General features: G+C 36.5%; 2 protein-coding genes across 3 annotated transcripts in view; one reads left to right on the top strand and one right to left on the bottom strand.

The window, feature by feature from the left end:
* Positions 1–23,499, bottom strand: part of LOC106072498 (acetylcholinesterase-like) — a 119,125-nt gene that overhangs the window by 92,382 nt on the left and 3,244 nt on the right. The window contains exon 1 of one of the 2 annotated variants that reach the window (XM_056012185.1): positions 7,372–7,513. The exons of the other annotated variant lie outside the window; for it this stretch is intronic. The gene's annotated coding sequence lies outside the window, so the exon portion shown is untranslated. Of the gene's footprint in view, positions 1–7,371; positions 7,514–23,499 lie in introns of those variants that run through there. 2 annotated transcript variants of the gene reach the window in all.
* Positions 1,182–14,082, top strand: LOC129923169 (PGC-1 and ERR-induced regulator in muscle protein 1-like). The gene is made up of 2 exons (XM_056013052.1): positions 1,182–1,286; positions 13,114–14,082. Exons 1-2 carry the CDS (start codon positions 1,182–1,184, stop codon positions 14,080–14,082), a joined length of 1,074 nt encoding a protein of 357 aa, XP_055869027.1.

The raw sequence follows: 23,499 nt of genomic DNA, 5'->3' as shown, positions 1-23,499 counted from the left end.
TACTAAGAAGTGATGTAAAGACAGACCTAGATCAGCTTGATACTAAGAAGTGATGTAAAGACAGACCTAGATCAGCTTGATACTGAGAGGTGATGTTAAGACAGACCTAGATCAGCTTGATACTAAGAAGTGATGTAAAGACAGACCTAGATCAGCTTGATACTAAGAAGTGATGTTAAGACAGACCTAGATCAGCTTGATAATAAGAAGTGATGTTAAGACAGACCTAGATCAGCTTGATACTAAGAAGTGATGTAAAGACAGACCTAGATCAGCTTGATACTAAGAAGTGATGTAAAGACAGACCTAGATCAGCTTGATACTAAGAAGTGATGTAAAGACAGACCTACATCAGTTTGATACTAAGAGGTGATGTGAAGACAGACGTAGATCAGTTTGATAGTAAGAAGTGATGTGAAGACAGACCTACATCAGCTTGATACTAAATTGTGATGTAAAGACAAACCTAGATCAGCTTGATACTGAGAGGTGATGTGAAGACAGACGTAGATCAGCTTGATACTAAGAGGTGATGTGAAGACAGACGTAGATCAGCTTGATACTGAGAGGTGATGTCAAGACAGACCTAGATCAGCTTGATACTGAGAGGTGATGTGAAGACAGACGTAGATCAGCTTGATACTAAGAAGTGATGTGAAGACAGACGTAGATCAGCTTGATACTGAGAGGTGATGTCAAGACAGACCTAGATCAGTTTGATACTAAGAGGTGATGCGTAAGAGAGCTGGTCCTGAATGTTAATGAAATCAATCGTTTGCATAGCAGACAGCGAAACCAGCTATATCACTTCATTGATTCAGTTAAAGACTAAATGTCATGACTCGTAGCTCCTTGAATCTGGATTTTTATTAATTTGCTCTTTTCCTTATGATGGAGATCCAATGAAAAAACTGCAAGTAACTCACTGCACTGAATATTCTGATGCAGTCAATTTTCGAGTGACCCATGACCTTCCAAAATCGCACGCAATCTTCCCCACCCTAGAGCGAAAGAAAATAATTTTACATTATATTAAGTGTTTTATCATAGCTTCTTGGAATAACGACTTGTAACAATCAAAAACATGCCATGCAATAATAACAAAGGTGTATAACCTAATCAAGAAATGAAGAAACAAGATAACCTTCGTTATTGTCTAGAGTACTCTGGAGTCTAGAGTAATGTCCCCTAGTGTGAAGCAGACGAATACAATTCCTCTTCAGGTACAGATGTATCGTATAGATGTAGATCCTAAAAGTAACAAAGAAATGACACCCTGGATTCAGGTTAGTACTCCTCAGGATTAAGACACTAGATCTTGACTTTTCATGTCTAAACTGGTGCGTAGATTGAGACATGGGAATGTAGATTGCAAAACTTTTCTGAAATTCTGGTAACGGGCATGCATTTCTAGTAAGTAAATACACCGGAATGAATGAAAACAGACACTAATGTAAATAACACTTCGTATTACGAATATAATAATACAATTTTCGCTTTTACTTGTTTTTTCGTGCTAGACAAATTGGGTTAGCTATCATACGAATAAGAAAAATGTTTTTGGTTGAATGGGGATGTTGTGTCTTTGAAGAATGGTGATGGTGTGTCTTTGAAGATTGGTGATGGCGTGTCTTTGATTGAATGGTGGTTGCGTGTCTTTGATTGAATGGTGATGGTGTGTCTTTGATTGAATTGTGATGGTGTGTCTTTGATGAATGGTGATGGCGTGTCTTTGATTGAATGGTGATGGCGTGTCTTTGATTGAATGGTGATGGCGTGTCTTTGATTGAATGGTGATGGCGTGTCTTTGATGAATGGTGATGGTGTGTCTTTGATTGAATGGTGAATGTGTGTCTCTTGTGAATGGTGACGTTGGTGGAGTGTCTCTGATATTTTGATTATGCTGTCATTATTATTTTTGACAGATGGTCAACAATGTCACGGCTCCAGTAGATTTACATTGTAAAGGTTGTTATTTCAGAGAGAATAACGGAGAGAGAGAGAGAGAAAGAGAGAGCGAGAGAGAGAGAGCGAGAGAGAGAGAGAAGTCCAAGAGAGATAGTGGGAAGAGAGAGAGAATAAGAAAAGGGGGAGAGATGGAGAGAGCGAGAGAGAAAGAGGGAGAAAGAAAGAAATAAAGAGGTAGAGAGAGAGGAGGAGAGTGAAGAGAGAGAGAGAGAGACAGATTGTAAAAGAGAGTCAGCGAAATTTGAAGTACTCTATGTTGAATTTTTGTCCACTTCCCGAAGAAAACTGAAATCAACAATCAAATCGAAACACAAAGACTCTCTCTCATTGGACAATCCCTGCTGACGGAACTGATAATCATTAGGCTGCCACACTCCATATCAAACACAGGTTAGTATTGGCTAAGAAAAACTCCGCTAAGCAACATCACCACCCGGGTCAATAATGAACACTCCCTGTCAATAGTGAATACACATTATTAAGGAAGGAGAGAGCGCACGCGCATGCACAATCGTATAAAAATATTCCTTTTTTTTTTCTTAAACCTGTGCTTCAGATAATTCAATAAAAAAAAGAGAATCAATTAAACATTCTTATATTTGAAAGTATCCGACAGCAAGGTCTTTGACCCAAGGGGCGGACTGGCTATATGGAAAATTGGGCAAATGCCCGGTGGGCCGGTATCCAAATGGGCCGATAGGACCACAGTAGCATCTCCTTTTTTGAAATCACGTCTGTATTTTATAAGATAAGGGCCGTATGGATGCCACTGTTAAATTGTTAAATGTTTTAAGTATTCCTTTTTCAGGGGAAGGGGCCTCTGAGCGAAGTGTTCTTTTTTTAAAAATATTTTACAGACTATACTAAGGCCTACTAATTTAATCTAACATATTTTCCGAAATAATGTAATAGCCTACATCCTTCTTCTTATATACTACAGACGTTACTTCAAAAAAGAAGATGATTACGTCCTACGTCCAACGCGTCATGCATTTGGTCATGCATATTAACCAATGACTTATGGTCTGCTAAATCACTGGTTTTCCTGGCTAGCTCAGGCAACTCATTCCATGCTCTAATAGCACTAGGGAAGAAGAAGGAGCATTTGTTTCAAATTTGTCCTAGCATATGGAACGAGGAATGTGCCTTTAACTTTGTGTCACTCTGAGTATTTTATTAGATCTTGTTTTGTATTTGAAGATTATGGTTCAGTGTAATAAACCCTAATGCTTTGTTTAATTTTTTGATAGTTTCATCAATATTGGGATTCCATGACAGTTTTTTTATTTATTATAACACCTAAGTAAAGCTTCATCATTTTAGGGCCTATACAATTTGCGATTAGAAAGCAACATAAAACCTTTATTCCTTATAAGGACATAGTCTTCACTGTAAGCATGTGTACCGATACATTATCAAATTTAACAGAATGATTTTGAGGACAGGTAGACCTAGAACTGGATGCCCATTATATAATATATAATTTATGGGCCGGATGGTATAGAGATGCCCGGGCCGATTTTGATACCCAGTCCACTCCTGCTTTGACGTTATTTAGTGTTTTTGCGCCTTTTCTTTTTTGTTTTCCACGCTCACACCTGCAGTATTTTAAGTTTTATCCTCTCTGCCTGGTTTATGTATCTTAACATTCAAAATAACCTTTATGAAATCTCCAATGCGATATTAGCAACAAAAACACGTCCCTTGGTCGTCAGTTCGGGAAATACCTTGTAAAATTGCTATACAGAATTTAATAAAGGGACTCTCAGTATAAATATTTTATTTTTGTTTATTGGAAACCTCAGAATTTGCGCTATTTAATTTTAGCTTTGTCATCGTAGGAATCCTTGGGCCTTATGCCTCTTTTCTTTGCCTCTTTTTTGTAAACTTTTTTTTTTTATAAAGATTTGATAAACTTAAGATAAATATGTATATATTTACAATAAATAATCAAGTTGAGATCATTAAAGAAATACTGAAAGACTTCTCTATCTTTTAAATTCAAATTTAAAAAACACACTCACAGATAAACACACACACGGTGTAGAGGAAAAAAAAAACAGCCCATCATAATTACCAATTTAGCTATATACAAGGAAACAATCACAAAAAAAACATATAGACACAAGATTTCATTTGTTAAATTGGTAAACAAATCATTGAATAAATCCAACAATCTGATGCAGATTTCACATGTAATGCGTAAGTGAATATTTGTGGTATGAACGTATAGTTTGTGTGCTGTCGTTTCCAACTTTTGTTGTTTTAGTGTCTTTCTTTGTTGGATGCATAATTGTACGACACATTTCAGCACGGATATTAAATATCATTGTTATTATTATTATTATTATTTTACAAATTACTAACATTCATTCTCTGTCACTTCAAGGGTTGAACTTCAATAATGTGAAACAATTCATCACCTTAACAGCACTAACTGAGAAGTTGTCTGATGATGTGACATGGAACGAGAATCTTACAAATGTTTAGGGCCTCGAATGTAAATAAAGGGCTAATTATCCCCTCGGTTACTATAACCACAGGATATTGTTGTTTTATCAAACTTCTAAACTCGCTGAACAGTCCCACATTCTTGTTCATTATTGGCTCGTTGTTTACTTTGAGTCTTACTGATATTGTGATATAATGGTACACCGATTCTAATTATTATTATGTTAGAAATGAACGAGTAGTCATTCTCTGGCACTGCCAGGGTCGAGTTTCGCTAAAGAGAAACAAAATTCATCGTAGTCCCTTTAACAGTTTCCACTGAGGAATTTTCTGGTGATGTGGCAGGTCTGCAGCAGTACCGCCCTCTGACAGGCAACGAATATGTTCCTAGGAATGTTAAGGGCCTTGAATGTGTCTGTGAGGTCAGTTGTTATTATCCCCTCGGTTGATATAACAATGGGGTATATTGTTATTTTGGACAATTTCCATAGACGCTTAATCTCCAAGCCCAGGTTCCCATATTTTCTTTGTTTTTCTATCTCAGTTTTTCTTAAATTATGAGACAGTGGTACGGCGATATCGATAATGGTAGCGGTTTTTTCTTTTTTATCGATGAACAGCAGATCCGGGCGATTGAAATCTACCGTTTATTATTATTATTAACATTATTATGTTAGAAACGAACGAGTATTCATTCTCTGACACTGCCAGGGTCGAGTTTCTCTAAAGAGAAGCGAAATTTATTGTAGTCCCTTTATCAGTGTCCCTTGAGGAATGTTCTTGTGATGCGGTACTTCTGTAGCTGTACCTCCCTCGGACAGGCAACGAGAATGTTCTTAGTAATTATCATTATTGTGGTTGTTGTTACTATTACTATTATTTATCGCCTTTCAGTAAACTAAGTACATTAGATAATTAAAAGATAGATTTAGATCTACTCAACTTTCGTATGTACTTTAGAATAGAGAACGGTGCTAAATGTTTCAGGATATTGTCGCCTGTGAGTACAAGAGTTACTGTGTGATTGTGTCATTATAAGTACAATAAACCAAAGAATGGTGTGTATAAATTACAATTAACTGTTCTTTAGATAGTTTTATTAATTGTAGTTTATTGCTCTATTCAAGTTTGTATTGTTCTATCCAAGTTTGTATTGATCTATTCAAATTTGTATTGCTCTATTCAAGTTTGTATAGCTCTATTCAAGTTTGTATAGCTCTATTCAAGTTTGTATAGCTCTATTCAAGTTTGTATAGCTCTATTTATGTTGTATTGCTCTATTCAAGTTTATATCGTTCAATTGGAGTTTGTATTGTTCTATTCAAGTTTGTATTGCTCTATTCAAGTTGTATTGCTCTATTTAAGTTGTATTGCTCTATTCAAGTTGTATTGTTCTATTCAAGTTTGTATTGCTCTATTTAAGTTTGTATTGTACTTTCAAAGTTTGTATTGTTCTATTCAAGTTTGTATCGCTCTATTCAAGTATATATTGTACTATCAAAGTTTGTAATGTTCTATCCAAGTTTGTATTGTTCTATTCAAGTTTGTATTGTTCTATTCAAGTTTGTATTGTTCTATTCAATTTTGTATTGTTCTATTCAAGTTTGTATTGTTCTATTCAAGTTTGTATTGTTCTATTCAAGTTTGTATTGTTCTATTCAAGTTTGTATTGTTCTATTCAAGTTTGTATTGTTCTATTCAAGTTTGTATTGTTCTATTCAAGTTTGTATTGTTCTATTCAAGTTTGTATTGTTCTATTCAAGTTTGTATTGTTCTATTCAAGTTTGTATTGTTCTATTCAAGTTTGTATTGTTCTATTCAAGTTTGTATTGTTCTATTCAAGTTTGTATTGTTCTATTCAAGTTTGTATTGTTCTATTCAAGTTTGTATTGTTCTATTCAAGTTTGTATTGTTTTATTCAAGTTTGTATTGTTCTATTCAAGTTTGTATTGTTCTATTCAAGTTTGTATTGTTCTATCCAAGTTTGTATTGTTCTATTCAAGTTTGTATTGTTCTATTCAAGTTTGTATTGTTCTATTCAAGTTTGTATTGTTCTATTCAAGTTTGTATTGTTCTATTCAAGTTTGTATTGTTCTATTCAAGTTTGTATTGTTCTATTCAAGTTTGTATTGTTCTATTCAAGTTTGTATTGTTCTATTCAAGTTTGTATTGTTCTATTCAAGTTTGTATTGTTCTATTCAAGTTTGTATTGTTCTATTCAAGTTTGTATTGTTCTATTCAAGTTTGTATTGTTCTATCCAAGTTTGTATTGTTCTATCCAAGTTTGTATTGTTCTATTCAAGTTTGTATTGTTCTATTCAAGTTTGTATTGTTCTATTCAAGTTTGTATTGTTCTATTCAAGTTTGTATTGTTCTATTCAAGTTTGTATTGTTCTATTCAAGTTTGTATTGTTCTATTCAAGTTTGTATTGTTCTATTCAAGTTTGTATTGTTCTATTCAAGTTTGTATTGTTCTATTCAAGTTTGTATTGTTCTATTCAAGTTTGTATTGTTCTATTCAAGTTTGTATTGTTCTATTCAAGTTTGTATTGTTCTATTGATACAAGTTTGTTTGTGCAATACATTTAAGTTTATTTGATATTAATATTCATTCCCAAGATTGTATTTCTATAAGCAGATTTTCAACAAACTCAATGATTACGTAAATTTATTTTTCTGTTTCTGTCACTTCAAAATGAATGATTTTAACAATAAATCACTTGAAAGTTTCAGACATTTCTTATAACATTAAATCTATTAAGTCCTTGACCTTGTTATAACTCTGCTGGCAAAGTCTAACTTGGTGTCAACGTCTAGAGCGCATGTCACACGGCCATCCAGCAGTCTAATGACAAGACCCGGACCCCGAAAGAAAAGAAGACAGACGAGACAGCCAATAATTAGTCACACAGAATAACTGACTAGAAAAAAAAAAAACCAACGTTGATTTACCTTAAGTGTTTGTCATAGACTAGGTCCATACAGACAACTCACGTCTGGGCTCATCATAGCAACTTATGAAACAAACAAACCCCCAGAATCCAAGCTTATCTGAAGCACTCCACAAAACGTAGACTGACTTCCACTCTCCAGCTCAGCCAATACTAACGTCATCCCCCCCGCCCCCCGGTGTACCCAACTCCACACCGTCTACCTTAGCCATCACTTCGAATGTTCCCTCCAACGATGGCAACAAAATGTTGTTATCTACCCCGCCAAGTCTGCTAGCTTCCTCCAAACTTCTCTTCCCCTCCATGCCTATTTCACAATCGTAAACCCCACGCACGCACGCACGCACACACATAAACATTTGCATCTCCATGAAACTAATTGAGAACGATTCCAACAAGGATGAGCTTAACAGACAAACAAAAAAAAAAAAAAGGAACCTCAGTTTTCACAAATATTGAGAACCCCTGACACCAAGTTTTCTTCAAAACAATTTTTGTGTTATGGGGAGATCATTACGGATCACTTCACTAAAGCCAGCTAGAGTTAACGACCTTTTTTTTTTTTTTTTTTGGCACTTGCATCTTCTATCATTTTTTTTCTCCTCTCGTTTCAAATTTTATTTTTATTTTCAAATCTTAACTCTGTCGTAATTTTCGTAGCGTAAAACAAACCAGATTTTTGTGTGTGTGCGCTTCATTCAAATATTCTGTAATTCATGTAAAAAGAAATTCTTATTACGTTTTATTTTAGAAATAAAAACTTTCTCTTAACATGCATGCACGAATACAGACACACTCACACAATCACGCGCAATGCTGAAGATTAAATATGGGACAAAATGAAGTGCCTTTAACACAGGGATCAGGACAATGCACTTCTTGGACAGGGACACAGATCAATGTGTGAGTGAATCAAGCATTGCTACCAAAGGCTTCTTGCTAGAAGGGTACAACTGCATATGCCTGCAAATTAGACTTCAACCATGACCGGATCTAGGCTTGATAAAGCCCTAAGCTATTTGACATATGGGGCCCCTGGAAATCCACATTTTCTCTTATCTCTCTCTTCTAAATGATTAAAAAGAGCCTGGAACTATTTGAGGACCTCCCCCTCCAAACAATTGGAGGGTCCCAAGCAATAACTTATGTTGCCCTATAGGTAAGATAGCACTGAGGCTCCACTGACTTCACTCCCCCCCTCCCACACGAGCTTTTCGGAGGATTTAAGCTCCTTACGCCCTACCAAATAAAATGGGATGACAGCCGAAAGATTTCAAATTTGGAAATGGTACCATCGTGACTAGAGTCGGAGGTGCCCACCACTTTCCAGTTCTTCTACTAAAAGAGCACATACACATCTACAAATTAATAGTGTATACAATGAATTCCTTTAATATTAGAGCAGCTACTACATGACAAAAGCCTTCTCGCCATTCGGAAATAAGGTGTCATCAACTTTAAAGGCTTTTTTTTAAAATACAGTAATCAAGAATAGTAAAAACCAAACACGAAAATCACATGAACGAAATAGTAACAGTTTGTTTGCTGAGTACGCTTGTAGATAACAAAAAAAAAAAATTGTGATTTAAAACTTCAAGACTATCGGAGAAAAGGCGTTCATTATAAAACTGTATTTGTACAGACTCAATAATGAGGTCAACAGAACGTAATACAGTAAAGTATTAACTCTTTCTCTCCGCAATAATTTTCCACGTTTTGATAGAATTCATTTTTGCTCAGTAGTATTCCACTACGCTGTTATGATTGAGCTTCAATAACGTTTTCGCTTGTTATCAGAAAATGTTTTATTTGGTCTAGAATTATAGGGGAAGGCATGCTCTTTATACATTAAAACAAAGTTTAAAAAATCAAGCATTATTTTAATTTAATGAGTTCTAATCAACGATGGTATCGTCGATTAGGAGAGAAAGAGTTTATCAAAAGTACATGCTTTGAGCGAAGTTACACGTTTATGTTATTTGAGTAGGCTTCTTGCAAACGTCTGTGAATCTTAAGCAATCTAGTAGACGTCAAAAAGTTTTAATCGCATTACCATGTTATAAGCTCAAGCAGCATTTCTAAGACACTCCTGCAGAGCACGGTTCCAGGTGGTGGAAGGTGAGACCGGAAACGTGGGAGAATGGGCGGACGTTATCAAGGATTGAACCGACCTATTTTTTCCGTGTCAGAGAGTGTCGTATGTTTGGCTCCTCTCGTCCATCCCTCCCTACCAATGGAGGAACATAAGAAGACAATGTTTCAATTTAGTTCCTATGCCAGACCTTATCCAACATTGTTTACAGAAGGATTTAATCAGCTAAATTTAAACTACTCTACAGATGTACACAAGAAAGTCAATCCACAAGAAATTATTTGAAGATTAAGATTGAATCATTAAATAAGATTGCGTCCCTTAGATTGCCCTAAAAATTATATGCGTCCATTCTGTGGAAATTTTACGTCTCGAGAGACGATCTTTTCCCTTTGCGACTTTTTGTGTGACTAAAGAGGTCAATCCTTGATACACAGCTGCGGTCACAGGTTGGGCATATGTAATCATCAGGCACCGTTGCAATTTCACCCTTCTTTCTAGTGCTGTTGTGTATGGCATCTGTAAACCGCGTCCATTAGAATACATATGATTGTGTCCATGAGATTTCCATGAAATTTAGAATACTTCCATTAGATTGTAGTGACATTTAGAATACATCCATTAGATTGTAGTGACATTTAGAATACATTCATTAGATTGTAGTGACATTTAGAATACATTCATTAGATTTTCATGACATTTAGATTGCGTCCATTAAATAACCATGACACTTAGATTGCGTCTATTAGATTACCATGACATTTAGATTGCGTCAATTAGATTTCCCTGACATTTAGACTGTCCTAAGATCAACTTTAAACAAATACAAGACCCCCATCCACTCTTCCAATCATTGACAAGGAATCTGGAAAAACATTTTAATCAAGGGCCTGGTTGACCAGCCAGCAGAATGTTAAAATACAAATACAAATATTAAACCAATTATTTCTTAAAGATAATTTGTTGTTTTTTTTACATGTCTTTAAAAATATGTTGGTTTTTGTTTTTTTACCGACTGGCAAGGTGTGTCTTTAGACATGAACAGCAAGTGACCAGATTTCAGAGAGTTTTCTTTCCATCTTGAATCGCTTTAAGACTGGGGGAGGAGGGGGTGGGGGTATCGTTATAAGCAAGAAAAACAGATTTCAAAACTAAAATTATTTTTTTTTAAACTTCTAGATTTTTTTTTTGTTAACATTCGGACCACGATGAAAAGTCCAGAAAAACTTTTAAAAAAATAAATTAAATAACCATGGTAAGTTAGTAGGGACTGACGCCGCCAAACAGGCCCCTAGATTCAAGGAACCCATTCCGCTTACAATTTGCGTTAACAAAAAATCTCCAGTGCTCAGCTTACAACTAATGTATCTTTAAACGTTAATGTTCTAATCTATCTTTATGTACCTCAAAGCCCTAGCTCTCTGATGTACCTCAAAGCCCTAGCTCTCTGATGTACCTCAAAGCCCTAGCTCACTGATGTACCTTAAAGCCCTAGCTCTCTGATGTACCTCAAAGCCCTAGCTCTCTGATGTACCTCAAAGCCCTAGCTCACTGATGTACCTCAAAGCCCTAGCTCACTGATGTACCTCAAAGCCCTAGCTCACTGATGTACCTCAAAGCCCTAGCTCACTGATGTACCTCAAAGCCCTAGCTCTCTGATGTATCTCAAAGCCCTAGCTCTCTGATGTACCTCAAAGCCCTAGCTCTCTGATGTACCTCAAAGCCCTAGCTCACAGATGTACCTCAAAGCCCTAGCTCACTGATGTACCTCAAAGCCCTAGCTCTCTGATGTACCTCAAAGCCCTAGCTCACTGATGTACCTCAAAGCCCTAGCTCACTGATGTACCTCAAAGCCCTAGCTCACTGATGTACCTCAAAGCCCTAGCTCTCTGATGTACCTCAAAGCCCTAGCTCTCTGATGTACCTCAAAGCCCTAGCTCTCTGATGTACCTCAAAGCCCTAGCTCACTGATGTACCTCAAAGCCCTAGCTCACTGATGTACCTCAAAGCCCTAGCTCTCTGATGTACCTCAAAGCCCTAGCTCACTGATGTACCTCAAAGCCCTAGCTCACTGATGTACCTCAAAGCCCTAGCTCACTGATGTACCTCAAAGCCCTAGCTCACTGATGTACCTCAAAGCCCTAGCTCTCTGATGTACCTCAAAGCCCTAGCTCTCTGATGTACCTCAAAGCCCTAGCTCACTGATGTACCTCAAAGCCCTAGCTCTCTGATGTACCTCAAAGCCCTAGCTCACTGATTCCCTCATTATTTCTTCCTTTTAGAGGCCACAGGAGAACTTCGAATTTGAACCACTTTTAACATACCATCTCCTTGAAATAACAAATCAATTTTCACGATCGAAACGACCAGCGGTCAATTCTCTTAAATCGATGTTCTCTTTCTATATTCATCCCAATCAATTTTAATAAATAACATACATTAGGTTATGTACAATTGGGGAGGTGGGGTTGCCAGATTGTTACTCCTTCACAGGGACAATAAGTACAAACTTTAATGTAAACTATTTAGATGACATCTAGTTCAAAATGAAAATTTCTCTGAAAGAAAAAAACAACGGAAATGTCCATGACTGCAAGAAATGGGCCGATGGATTCTTCGCAAAAAAATCTGAAAATAGGACATAGAATGGCGCCTAAAAAGTCGCATTAGAGCCCCCTCAACCACTGCACCCTATAAACCAGTACCAAGGTACCGATGGGCCCGGGCCAGGTTTCCGGTCTTCCTAATAGTAACTCGTTGATGAATGTGACCAACAAATAGAGCAATCTTGTACGATTACACACACACATCTCAACCTTGCACAGACAATAGCACTGGTACGATTACACACACACATCTCAACCTTGCACAGACAATAGCACTGGTACGATTACACACACACATCTCAACCTTGCACAGACAATAGCACTGGTACGATTACAGACAGGCATCTCAACCTTGCACAGACAATAGCACTGGTACGATTACAGACAGACATCTCAACCTTGCACAGACAATAGCACTTGCACGATTACACACACACATCTCAACTTTGCACAGACAATAGCACTGGTACGATTATACACACACATCTCAACCTTGCACAGACAATAGCACTGGTACGATTACAGACAGACATCTCAACCTTGCACAGACAATAGCACTTGCACGATTACACACACACATCTCAACTTTGCACAGACAATAGCACTGGTACGATTATACACACACATCTCAACCTTGCACAGACAATAGCACTTGTACGATTACACACACACATCTCAACCTTGCACAGACAATAGCACTTGTACGATTACAGACAGACATCTCAACCTTGCACAGACAATAGCACTGGTACGATTACATCACTTGACTTTTGACTTCTTAGAAACTAAAGTGAAAGTGTCATGATATTTCATTAGATGAAGGCCTGTCCAGAAGCCAGTCAAAAACTGTTTCGTAACTTTTGGTTCTTGCTTAGTGAATAGAAAAATGGTACAACACTTGACTTAATCAGATTGTGTCTAAGCGGAGTACAAAGCCCAAACAGTATTACGCCATCTGACTCTTCTGAGTCATGCTCCTCAGTTGGGCTCATGTCTTTGATTTGTATTTCTTCTGATCTCTTTCGTGTTCGCTTTGTCTACTCAGCCTCTCTACCCAGCCTCTCTACTCAGCCTCTGTACCCAGCCTCTGTACTCAGCCTCTCTACCCAGCTTCTCTACCCAGTCTCTCTACTCAGCCTCTGTACTCAGCTTCTCTACTCAGCCTCTGTACCCAGCCTCTGTACTCAGCTTCTCTACTCAGCCTCTGTACCCAGCCTCTGTACTCAGTCTCTCTACTCAGCCTCTGTACCCAGCCTCTGTACTCAGCTTCTCTACTCAGCCTCTGTACCCAGCCTCTGTACTCAGTCTCTCTACTCAGCCTCTGTACCCAGCCTCTGTACTCAGCTTCTCTACTCAGCCTCTGTACCCAGCCTCTGTACTCAGTCTCTCTACTCAGCCTCTGTACCCAGCCTCTGTACTAAGTCTCTCTACTCAGCCTCTGTACCCAGCCTCTGTACTCAGTCTCTCTACTCAGCCTCTGTACCCAGCCTCTCTACCCAGTCTCTCTACTCAGCCTCTGTACTCAGCTTCTCTACTCAGCCTCTGTACTCAGTCTCTCTACTCAGCCTCTGTACCCAGCCTCTCTACCCAGTCTCTCTACTCAGCCTCTGTACTCAGCTTCTCTACCCAGCCTCTGTACTCAGCTTCTCTACTCAGCCTCTCTACCCAGCCTCTGTACCCAGCTTCTGTACCCAGCTTCTCTACCCAGCCTCTGTACTCAGCTTCTCTACCCAGCCTCTGTACTCAGCTTCTCTACTCAGCCTCTCTACCCAGCCTCTGTACCCAGCTTCTGTACCCAGCTTCTCTACTCAGCCTCTGTACCCAGCCTCTGTACCCAGCCTCTGTACCCAGCTTCTCTACTCAGCATCTCTACTCAGCCTCTCTACCCAGCCTATGTACCCAGCCTCTGTACCCATCTTCTCTACTCAGCCTCCCTATCCAGCCTCTGTACTCAGCCTCTCTACCCAGCCTCTCTTCCCTTGAGTCTTCCAGTCCAGAGCCTGCTTGGCAATAGTCTCCCTTGTTCTTCCTCCCTTCGCGTCCCAGGGACTTGGAGATTTTCTTTGATCATCGAACATTCATTGCATGTCACTAGCAATACAAACACGTGGGATTCTGAACAAGTAATACAAACACTTGGATACTGAGCAAGTAAGTCTATCATATGGGATACTGAACAAGAAATAAAATCACTTGGGATACTGAACAAACAATACAAACATATGGGATACTGAACAAACAATACAAACACATGGTCACATGAGATACTGAACAAACAATACAAACACTGGGGATACAGAAAAAGAAATAAAAACACTTGGAATACTTAACAAACAATACAAACACAAGGGATACTGAACAAACAATACAAACACAAGGGATACTGAACAAACAATAAAAACACGGAGATACGCCACTACCAACCCACTCTTCAGCGTTAGAAGATAAAAGATTACTTCACATTTCTCTAGCTAAAATATCTAGTTATCTTATATATTACAGACGTTACTTCAAAAGAAGAAGATAATTACGTCCAACACATTTCATGTATAACCCCCCTCCCCCCAGCAAAGTTCGTTTCTCTCAGGGGCGTAGCTAGGAATTTTCCATCGTTTGGGGGCCCGGTGGGCATTTTGCGTAATATTTAATTTTTAATGTAAAAAAAACTCATTTGGGGGCTTCCCTCAAGTGGGGGCCCGGGTGGATTTTCAATTTTTCCCCCCTCCTCTTACCACCCTAACTACGCCACTGGTTTCACTGTTGTCATTGTTTTAAATAAAATCTAAAGTATTACGCGACATGAATTTGTGTTTAAAAAACAAGAAAATGGAAAGTCCTGAAAGAAAACAAAGTATAAAGAGTCGACTGGTGCTTAGAACAACACAAAGCTCTTCTGAGATGTGGTCATTACAACGCCGCATTGATTAGTCACATCCATTTCACTAACATGTTTCGATACTTTGATAGATTTCTGGTGTTCGGACTTTGATCTGGCGAGTTCATAGGCAAAGCGTAAAGAGCTAATGGGATTGGGTTTAAATCTATAGAGCCTGGCAGAGAATGTCTTAACGGGGATACAACTTTTCCTTGATTTAATTAGATCTTCTGTGTGTGTGTGTAAGTGTTTGCTTTTTGTGTTGTATGTATTTTGTGTGTGTGTTTAGGGTGTTGTGTGTAATCATAAAATGTATGTTACATAGTGCCTGCTTGTGTGTGTATTATGTGTGTGTATGTCTGTGTGTTGTGACTGTTATGCATGTTTAGTGTGTATATTTGAGATTTATATGTTTGTGTACGATCTGTGCAATGTGTGTCTGTTGTATATGTGTTTGTACCATGTGTGCAATGTGTGTCTGTTGTATATGTGTTTGTACCATGTGTGCAATGTGTGTCTGTTGTATATGTGTTTGAACCATGTGTGCAATGTGTGTCTGTTGTATATGTGTTTGTACCATGTGTGCAATGTGTGTCTGTTGTATATGTGTTTGTACCATGTGTGCAATGTGTGTCTGTGGTATATGTGTTTGTACCATGTGTGCAATGTGTGTCTGTTGTATATGTGTTTGTACCATGTGTGCAATGTGTGTCTGTTGTATATGTGTTTGTACCATGTGTGCAATGTGTGTCTGTTGTATATGTGTTTGTACCATGTGTGCAATGTGTGTCTGTTGTATATGTGTTTGTACCATGTGTGCAATGTGTGTCTGTTGTATATGTGTTTGTACCATGTGTGCAATGTGTGTCTGTTGTATATGTGTTTGTACCATGTGTGCAATGTGTGTCTGTTGTATATGTGTTTGTACCATGTGTGCAATGTGTGTCTGTTGTATATGTGTTTGTACCATGTGTGCAATGCGTGTCTGTTGTATATGTGTTTGTACCATGTGAGCAATGTGTGTCTGTTGTATATGTTTGCATGCGTTACGTTTTGTCTTGTATGTTTTTGTCTGCATGTTTTATGTGTTTTATTTGTGATGTGTATAGATGATTATATAAGAGTTTGGTCTTTATGTTGTCCTTTCATATGTTGGTAATGTTTATAAAAAGGGGTAGGGGTTTGTGGCATTAAAAAAAAATTAACGTGGACTGAATCACAATGAAAGTCTAAAATCTGAGCCTTTTGTTTTAAAGTTGGAAAACCTATTCTGGTTTTAATGGACATTAATAATGATTTGAATAAAATGTTGAATGCATTACTTAGTGGCCAGTTCAAACTGCTGAGGTCGTAATGAGCCTAAAAAATTATAAAAAAAAAATAGGTTCTTGACGTCTTTTTGAAAACGGATCAACAAGCACACACACACACACACACACACACACACACACACACACACACACACACACACACACACACACACACATATATATATATATATATATATATATATATATATATATATATATATATATATATATATAATTCTCTTCATGGCTCAACAGTTTAGACACCAAGAAGTCAAGGAAAGATCACTCTTTTATTTCTGCAAGTTGGACTAGAGTTACCACACGTAACTTTCGGGGTGACAGAGAGAGAGATTTTTGTTTAAACGGTCAAACTAGAGTTTTCCCAGTGAGGTCAACGAGCTAGAAATATTCTTTTCCAAACAATATACAGCAATTGACAAATTTCTAGGAAAACCGTTAGAGCCGTTTTCGAGAATCGTGTTCACCCACCCACAAGTTTCCACCCAGGTATTCACTAGGTTACAGATTGGATAGAGGTATTGTAAAGAGTATTCTTTAAATTTGACTTGTTTTTCTTGTCGTGTAAAATGTAGGCTGGCTATCAAAGAGTGTTACCTTGACCTTTCCATATTCGTAAAACTGGGATAGATTTTTAAAAAATAATCTAGGAGCACTTGTATATAGACACGCAAACACCATACACAGAACAAGACATACCCATATTCTCACACAAACACACAGAAATACACATGACAACAGACATACACACAACTAAAAAAGCACACACACACACACACACAGACACTCGCACACACAGACTCACTGACTTCCTACAATTAAATATTGAAATCTCCAATACACTTGACTTTTCTTTCGACTTTCCCTCGCATCGAGTGGCCTTGACATTATCAATTTGCTGCGAAGTTGACGTAATATGCTAATCGCTAACTTCCGGTTATTTAAAAATCGAATTTACGCGATTAAAGTGCTTTTATTTTTTGACGCGTTATTCTTGCAGAGACTCAATTTAAAAAAATAATAATAATAGAAATCACTAGGAACACATTTTTGTCTTTCGTTGTTTGAAAACCGCAGACAAAAAAAAATCGAAAAAAATAATTAAATAAAAAGAAAGCGGAAAAAAACTGCCAAATAAGAAATCTGGCTGTCTCAGCCAAGGCCAAGTTGTACTAGTCTAGTCGACGTCGTTCTTTCTGGGTTTAGCTTTAACTGCTGTGGATGGATAATATTTTCACAGCTAAGAATGGATTGAGGTAGATCCGAAAATAATGGATCCATCTTCGACCAACGCACTACCAAGAAAATATTGTTTCAAATAATTTTTATGATAATTTTTCTTTTTGTATTTTGTTACACACGCAATTAGTGTTTCCAAAAAAAATAATAATAATAAAAGAGAAAAAAACATGTATATTTTAAAAATTATTACTAATGAATTCGGAAGTATATCAAAATTTACATACAAAGTACATGTGCAGTGATTTTAAGATTTTAAGAGTAGCGCTAAAGAAAATACTAGTGAACATAACTACAATTTAAATCTATGTTACAGATATGATGCTACAAAGATTCTACAAAGATTACTTTGCTACAAATATGATGTCTCCAGCTACTCATCTTAATGTGCTACAGATAAAATGGATGAAGCTACACATCTTACTGTGCTACAGATAAAATGGCTCAGCCAGCTACACATCTTACTGTGCTACAGATATAATGGATGAAGCTACACATCACACTGTGCGACAGATATATTGGCTCAATCTACACATCACACTGTGTTACAAATATGATGTCCCCAGCTACACATAACATCGTGTTACAAATTCTTCCCGGCTATTCGTCTTACTGCGCTACTAATTGGACGGTCTCAAAATTACATAGCTTTACAAATACGGCTGTAGAATGTTTACTTCTTCATAAGAATCAGACCCCAACTACATTTTTTAGACCTACACCTTAGCCACTGAACACATTTGTGTATTAAAATAACCAACTTAATTAAGTTATCCCTGAGGGAAGTTATCAGAGCAGTGGTCCCCAGGTGGGAAGAGGCTTCATACATTGTCATTGACAAATCTTTGTAGAGGCAGCCTGCCGCACAATGCGCCGAATGGCGCGTGGAGGGGGGAGGGTATCTAAGTGATGGGGAACTTATTTAGAGATCTCGTAATTAAGCATTATCGTACAAAACCTTTACTTATCCATATAATTACAAAATGTTTTTATCTACTAACTTTATAAAAAAAAAGAGAGAGTGCCTCAGCCGTAAGGCTAATTAGCTTTCAAATAGAAAGGAAAATATGCGTGTGATTATAAGTGATTAAAAGTGTGTGTCAAATGCTAATCTATCTGTGTTACAGGATGATTATAATGTGTCAAAAGATTATCAGTTTGTGTCAAATTATAATCAGTGCGTATCAAATAATAAAATCAGGTTGTCTCAAACGCCACAGAAAGTGGTCAACATTCTCAGATGATATGGATTTTTATGTTGACACGGGAGACAGTTTTTTTTTTCTTCTTTCTCTTAAAGGGAAAACATAGCGTCACATGGGCCATCTTTATTGAAACATTTAGACAAACAGGGCTGAAATATTGACATTCTCTCTCTCTTACACACACACACACACACACACTCTCTCTTCTTCTCTCTCTCTCTCTCTCTCACTCTTTCTCTCTCTAATCTAATCTAAAATGACGACACATTTTCCCTAAATAAATCAATGCCAAGATTTTATTATTATTTTTTTTTTTACAAAACCTAAAGCACGAATGTCTGTCATGCAGGGGAGAAATGAGTAAATATTCTTACAATTTTTATACTTTTTAGTCTAAACATTTAGTCAAATTTTATTTAGTATTTTTAATAAAATCTTTTCTTAAAAACGTTGTTATTGGATTTTCAGTGGCAGCTTTCGTTATTGAGAGATAAATGTAACAGACAGACAACACAAACACAATAACGGGGCTGAAAAAAAAAGCAGACATGCTTTTATTTTCTTGTTGTTTTTTTTTCCAAAGAGTTTGGGGTCTTTTACTATGTAACCTGGTGTCTTCCAAGAACTGATGACTATTCAACTGATGCTGTTATGTTACGATATTCATATGTCAATGTCAATATGTCAATCTATCAATAGGTCAATGCCTGTAAGTTGTTCTAGTCCTATTGTCAGTATGTCTAAATACGTCCATTCGTGTAAAAGTAGAGTATAAGAAAATCATAATAATAAAAAAAAAGTATAAGGTTAATTAAAGAATAAGCAAAGAATAAGTAAGGTATTAGTAAGGTATTCTAATGTATAATGAGAATACAGAAAGAGAGAGAAAGAAAGATAGATAGATAGACAGACAGACAGACAGATAGATAAACAGATAGATAGATAGATAGATAGATAGATAGATAGATAGATAGATAGATAGATAGATAGATAGATAGATAGATAGATAGATAGATAGATAGATAGATGGATGGATGGATGGATGAATGGATGGATGGATGGATGGATGGATAGATAGATAGATAGATAGATAGATAGATAGATAGACCTCACTATTTTATACTCTTTTTTTTACTCTTTTCTTTTCTTTGTTTCAACTTACTATTAAACGTTTTGGTAAATACAAATATCTATGCTTTGTTGATTGCCTACAATAAATATTGTATACATTATGACATATTACAAACATACTATCGTAAAAGTTAAAATTCTCTTTCTCTAAAAATAATAAATCAATGAATCATGTTATATTTATTTCATTGTTCGTTGATTAGTGTGTTTGTGCTCAGTTTATACATACAGGAATGTAATCGGATATAATGCCTCTTATAAATATAGCTTAAACTTTAAATAAAATCCTGACCGACCGAAAGCATCCAGAACTTTTTCTCAGCTCAGATCTTGTACTGAAGACTGTCTCACAGAATGCTCCCTATCGGTGATTAGATTTGTACCGAGAATCAGCAGAATGAGAATGTGACGTAATAAAATGAAGGAGAGAGGATCCAACAATCCTGTCCATACAGAACACGTGATTTCCGCTTTCTTTTTTTTTTTATATTTATTGTCCCAGTTATGTAACAAATATTGATTTTTTTGTATTCATATGTAGATGTATTTTACATTTTTCAAGTTATGTAGTTTGAGCTTCTTATTTAGATTAAGAAAAGATATATGAATTTGAAATTAATGTTTTCGTATTATTAATACACTCATTACCTACGTTGATGGTGTCGCGTTTATGAATTTTTCATAGTCTGAAATTTTCGGAAAATTTTCGTTTCTGCTAATTGACTATTTAAAAAGTTTTATGGGAGAAAGTCTTAGAAAACAAAAAATAGATAAAGAAAGTTGAAAAATACAATCGTACATTTAATCAGTATTTTTTTAAAAATGTTTTCTAAGACTTTTAGGATAATTCTTTTTTTTTTAATATACGTACAGATATCGACAAAAAATAGAATCGTTTCCTTCTCCTAGTTTTTAGTCGAATCGTATTCCAGAAATGAAATTTAAAATGATTGTATTGGTGATCAAGTGCAGTCTATTAAAAAATAAATATATATATGGGAAAGGACCAACAGCGAACGCTTTTGTGCCAGTTTTTAGTTTAGAATTTATAACTCCGCAATGGTTAAACTAATTTAAAAAATGAAAACATCTGCGGACTCCTCAGCTATTGGGCGATGAAACTAAATTTGACTCTTTTTTCCATATCAGCTATTAATTTTATAATTCAAGTCAACTTGCGGTAGGGGTCTGACCTAATCAGCGAACGCAATTTTCGCGGGAGTCATAATGAGCGAAAGGCCGTAAAAAATAGCGAAATAGCATGTTAAAATATAGGAAATTATGCTTCAATTAGTTCTATCATCTAACTTCTTCCATGAAGCAGTATAACTATTGTTCTCCTTGTGGCAATAGGCCTAAATTTGTTTTCACTTTTCTTGTGCTCCACATCTTTCTCTGCTTGTAACTGATGTCTATATATAGCCTACGAAACTTGCGATCAATTTTTTTTTTAAAGAAAGAAAGAAACTACAAAATTCTATATCGCCACCTTCCTATAGGCTAGTCCACGTCGTACTACTCTCCATTTCATAAACTCTCGTTACTGCAACTATTTTTTTTTAAAGAACTTATGTTCAGTGCACTTAATCACCATCAGCTCGATCTCCCCCCCCCCACACACACACACACATACGCTGATTGACCCAAAGGCAGATCCCGAATGCGATGGATTAATGATGTACGGAGACAGATCTACAACAGCTTGGGTTTCGGGCATGGAGACGAAAGGCTCAGGAGAGATCTTGTAATTTTATACATGTAGCCTATAGTATATGGTAATTCTTATATTTATTACTAAATATATAGTTCGCGTTTTTTCCCATCCTGAAATTGAATATTTTCTCCTGGAAAACTCTTGGAAATCTCCCGAAATCCTAATCTCAGAATGGTGGGGGAACCCTATGAAAATGAATTCTGCACTTCTTTTAAACATTTATACACATATTAATATCATTAATCAAGAGGTTAACCAGCTAGTTAAAAAAAGGCAAAACAGAGGTCCCCCCCCTCATACCCCCCGGTATAAGCCGTATAGGCCTAAGCGCTGTTAAGATCAACTGAAGCGTCATTTCACCCTCACTGGCACAGAGGAAAGTAACTGCCAGCATATGACCTCTGAGAGACTGTTGGAGAGCTGCGAGTCAAACATTTTAGACGGAAAGAAAATGCGGGAAAATATGCTGGTCGTAACTGGGCGTAGTCATGTGAAACACGTAGTGATGCACTCATCCTTAATCTTCGAAATTGAAGACATGGGTTAAGGTTAAAAGTATGCCTATTATTTTAATATTTCAGTTTACAAACAATAACAATAGATAAGACAAAAAGAAAAACAGATTAAATCAGTCACTAAGTTATCATTAAATGGCCTTTTAAGCTTATTATAGGGGCTTTCGCTGAATAGGTTTTCAGTTAAAAAGGTAATTTTGAGCGAACACCCCATAATATATATTTTTCAACGGAATTAATAGCCTTAGCTATTATAGCTAACTATTTCCACATCTATTTAGAAGTACAATATGCAATTTTTTTTCGGCCGATGTCCATTGGTGCTTTAAAATCGCCTTAAGTTCGGACCTATTCTCGTTTATCCGGAAACGTTTTGAGAATGAAATTTCCATACATGTCAACTTTGACCTTCAGCTATGCTTTATTTTATGAGGGAAAACGAAAGTGAATATGTGGGAAATGTAGAAAAATGGAGTCTTTGTTATACCATTCTATTAGTTCTGCAGTTACTTTTGAAATAAATAAGAATGGTTAAACATTACGGGGAGGTGTTCGCTTTATATGCCATTTCGCTGATGGGCCTTTCCTATATATGAGGGGAGATAAATCATTAAATTTCAATACCATACCCTTCAGAAATAGTGAGCACATTTTTTATTACAAATCTTCTATCAACTCACTCTGTCTGTCTGTCTGTCTGGTAAAAATTTTGTATACGTTATTTCTCCCACACCCAATCTAGGATCAAGTTGAAATTTTGCACAATTATTCATTGGCATAGACAAGACATGAATCAATAGCAAACAAAAAAATATTAAAATAGTGTGTTAATTGCTGGTAATTAATTATATTGTTTGATACAAACAAGGGAAATCAATCATTCAGTATTCACAACTATTCCTCCACACCCATTCTCCGATCAAATAAAAAAAAGCCATTATTTATTGTACATAACGAAACATGAATCAATTTAAAAATGAACCAATTAGTCAATTCATTATTGGTAATTAATTATTTTGTTTGATATCGAGTAATCGAAATAACTTCAACATTATTAAGCGATATAGTTGTAAGTTCGGAGTTCTTCCCTTTAGATAAGCTTTTTTTGTTGTTGTTGTTTTTTTTTTTTTTTAGAATGAATTTTTTAATATTTTGCTTGTTATCATTTTCCTGTAACAGTGTTTCCCAAACTTTGTTCCGAGAAACTTAAGTGTTCCACGAGAACTGAATAGGTATTCCACGAGCTACTGGAGAAGAATTAACCGGAAGACCACGTGAAATAACCTCTCCAAAAAACAAAAAAAAAAGCAGTGTCCCGCTTAATACTCAGAATGTTTGAAGCGTTCCGCAAAGAAAAACATTTTGGGAACCACTGCCCTAGAATATAATCTTCTCTAGACTTTGACGCACTTAGAAACTGCGGA

This window comes from Biomphalaria glabrata, chromosome 15 (assembly GCF_947242115.1).
Source record: "Biomphalaria glabrata chromosome 15, xgBioGlab47.1, whole genome shotgun sequence".
Taxonomy (NCBI): domain Eukaryota; kingdom Metazoa; phylum Mollusca; class Gastropoda; family Planorbidae; genus Biomphalaria; species Biomphalaria glabrata.
Note: the sequence above shows the minus strand (reverse complement) of the source record. Positions and strands in the feature narration are given on the sequence as shown.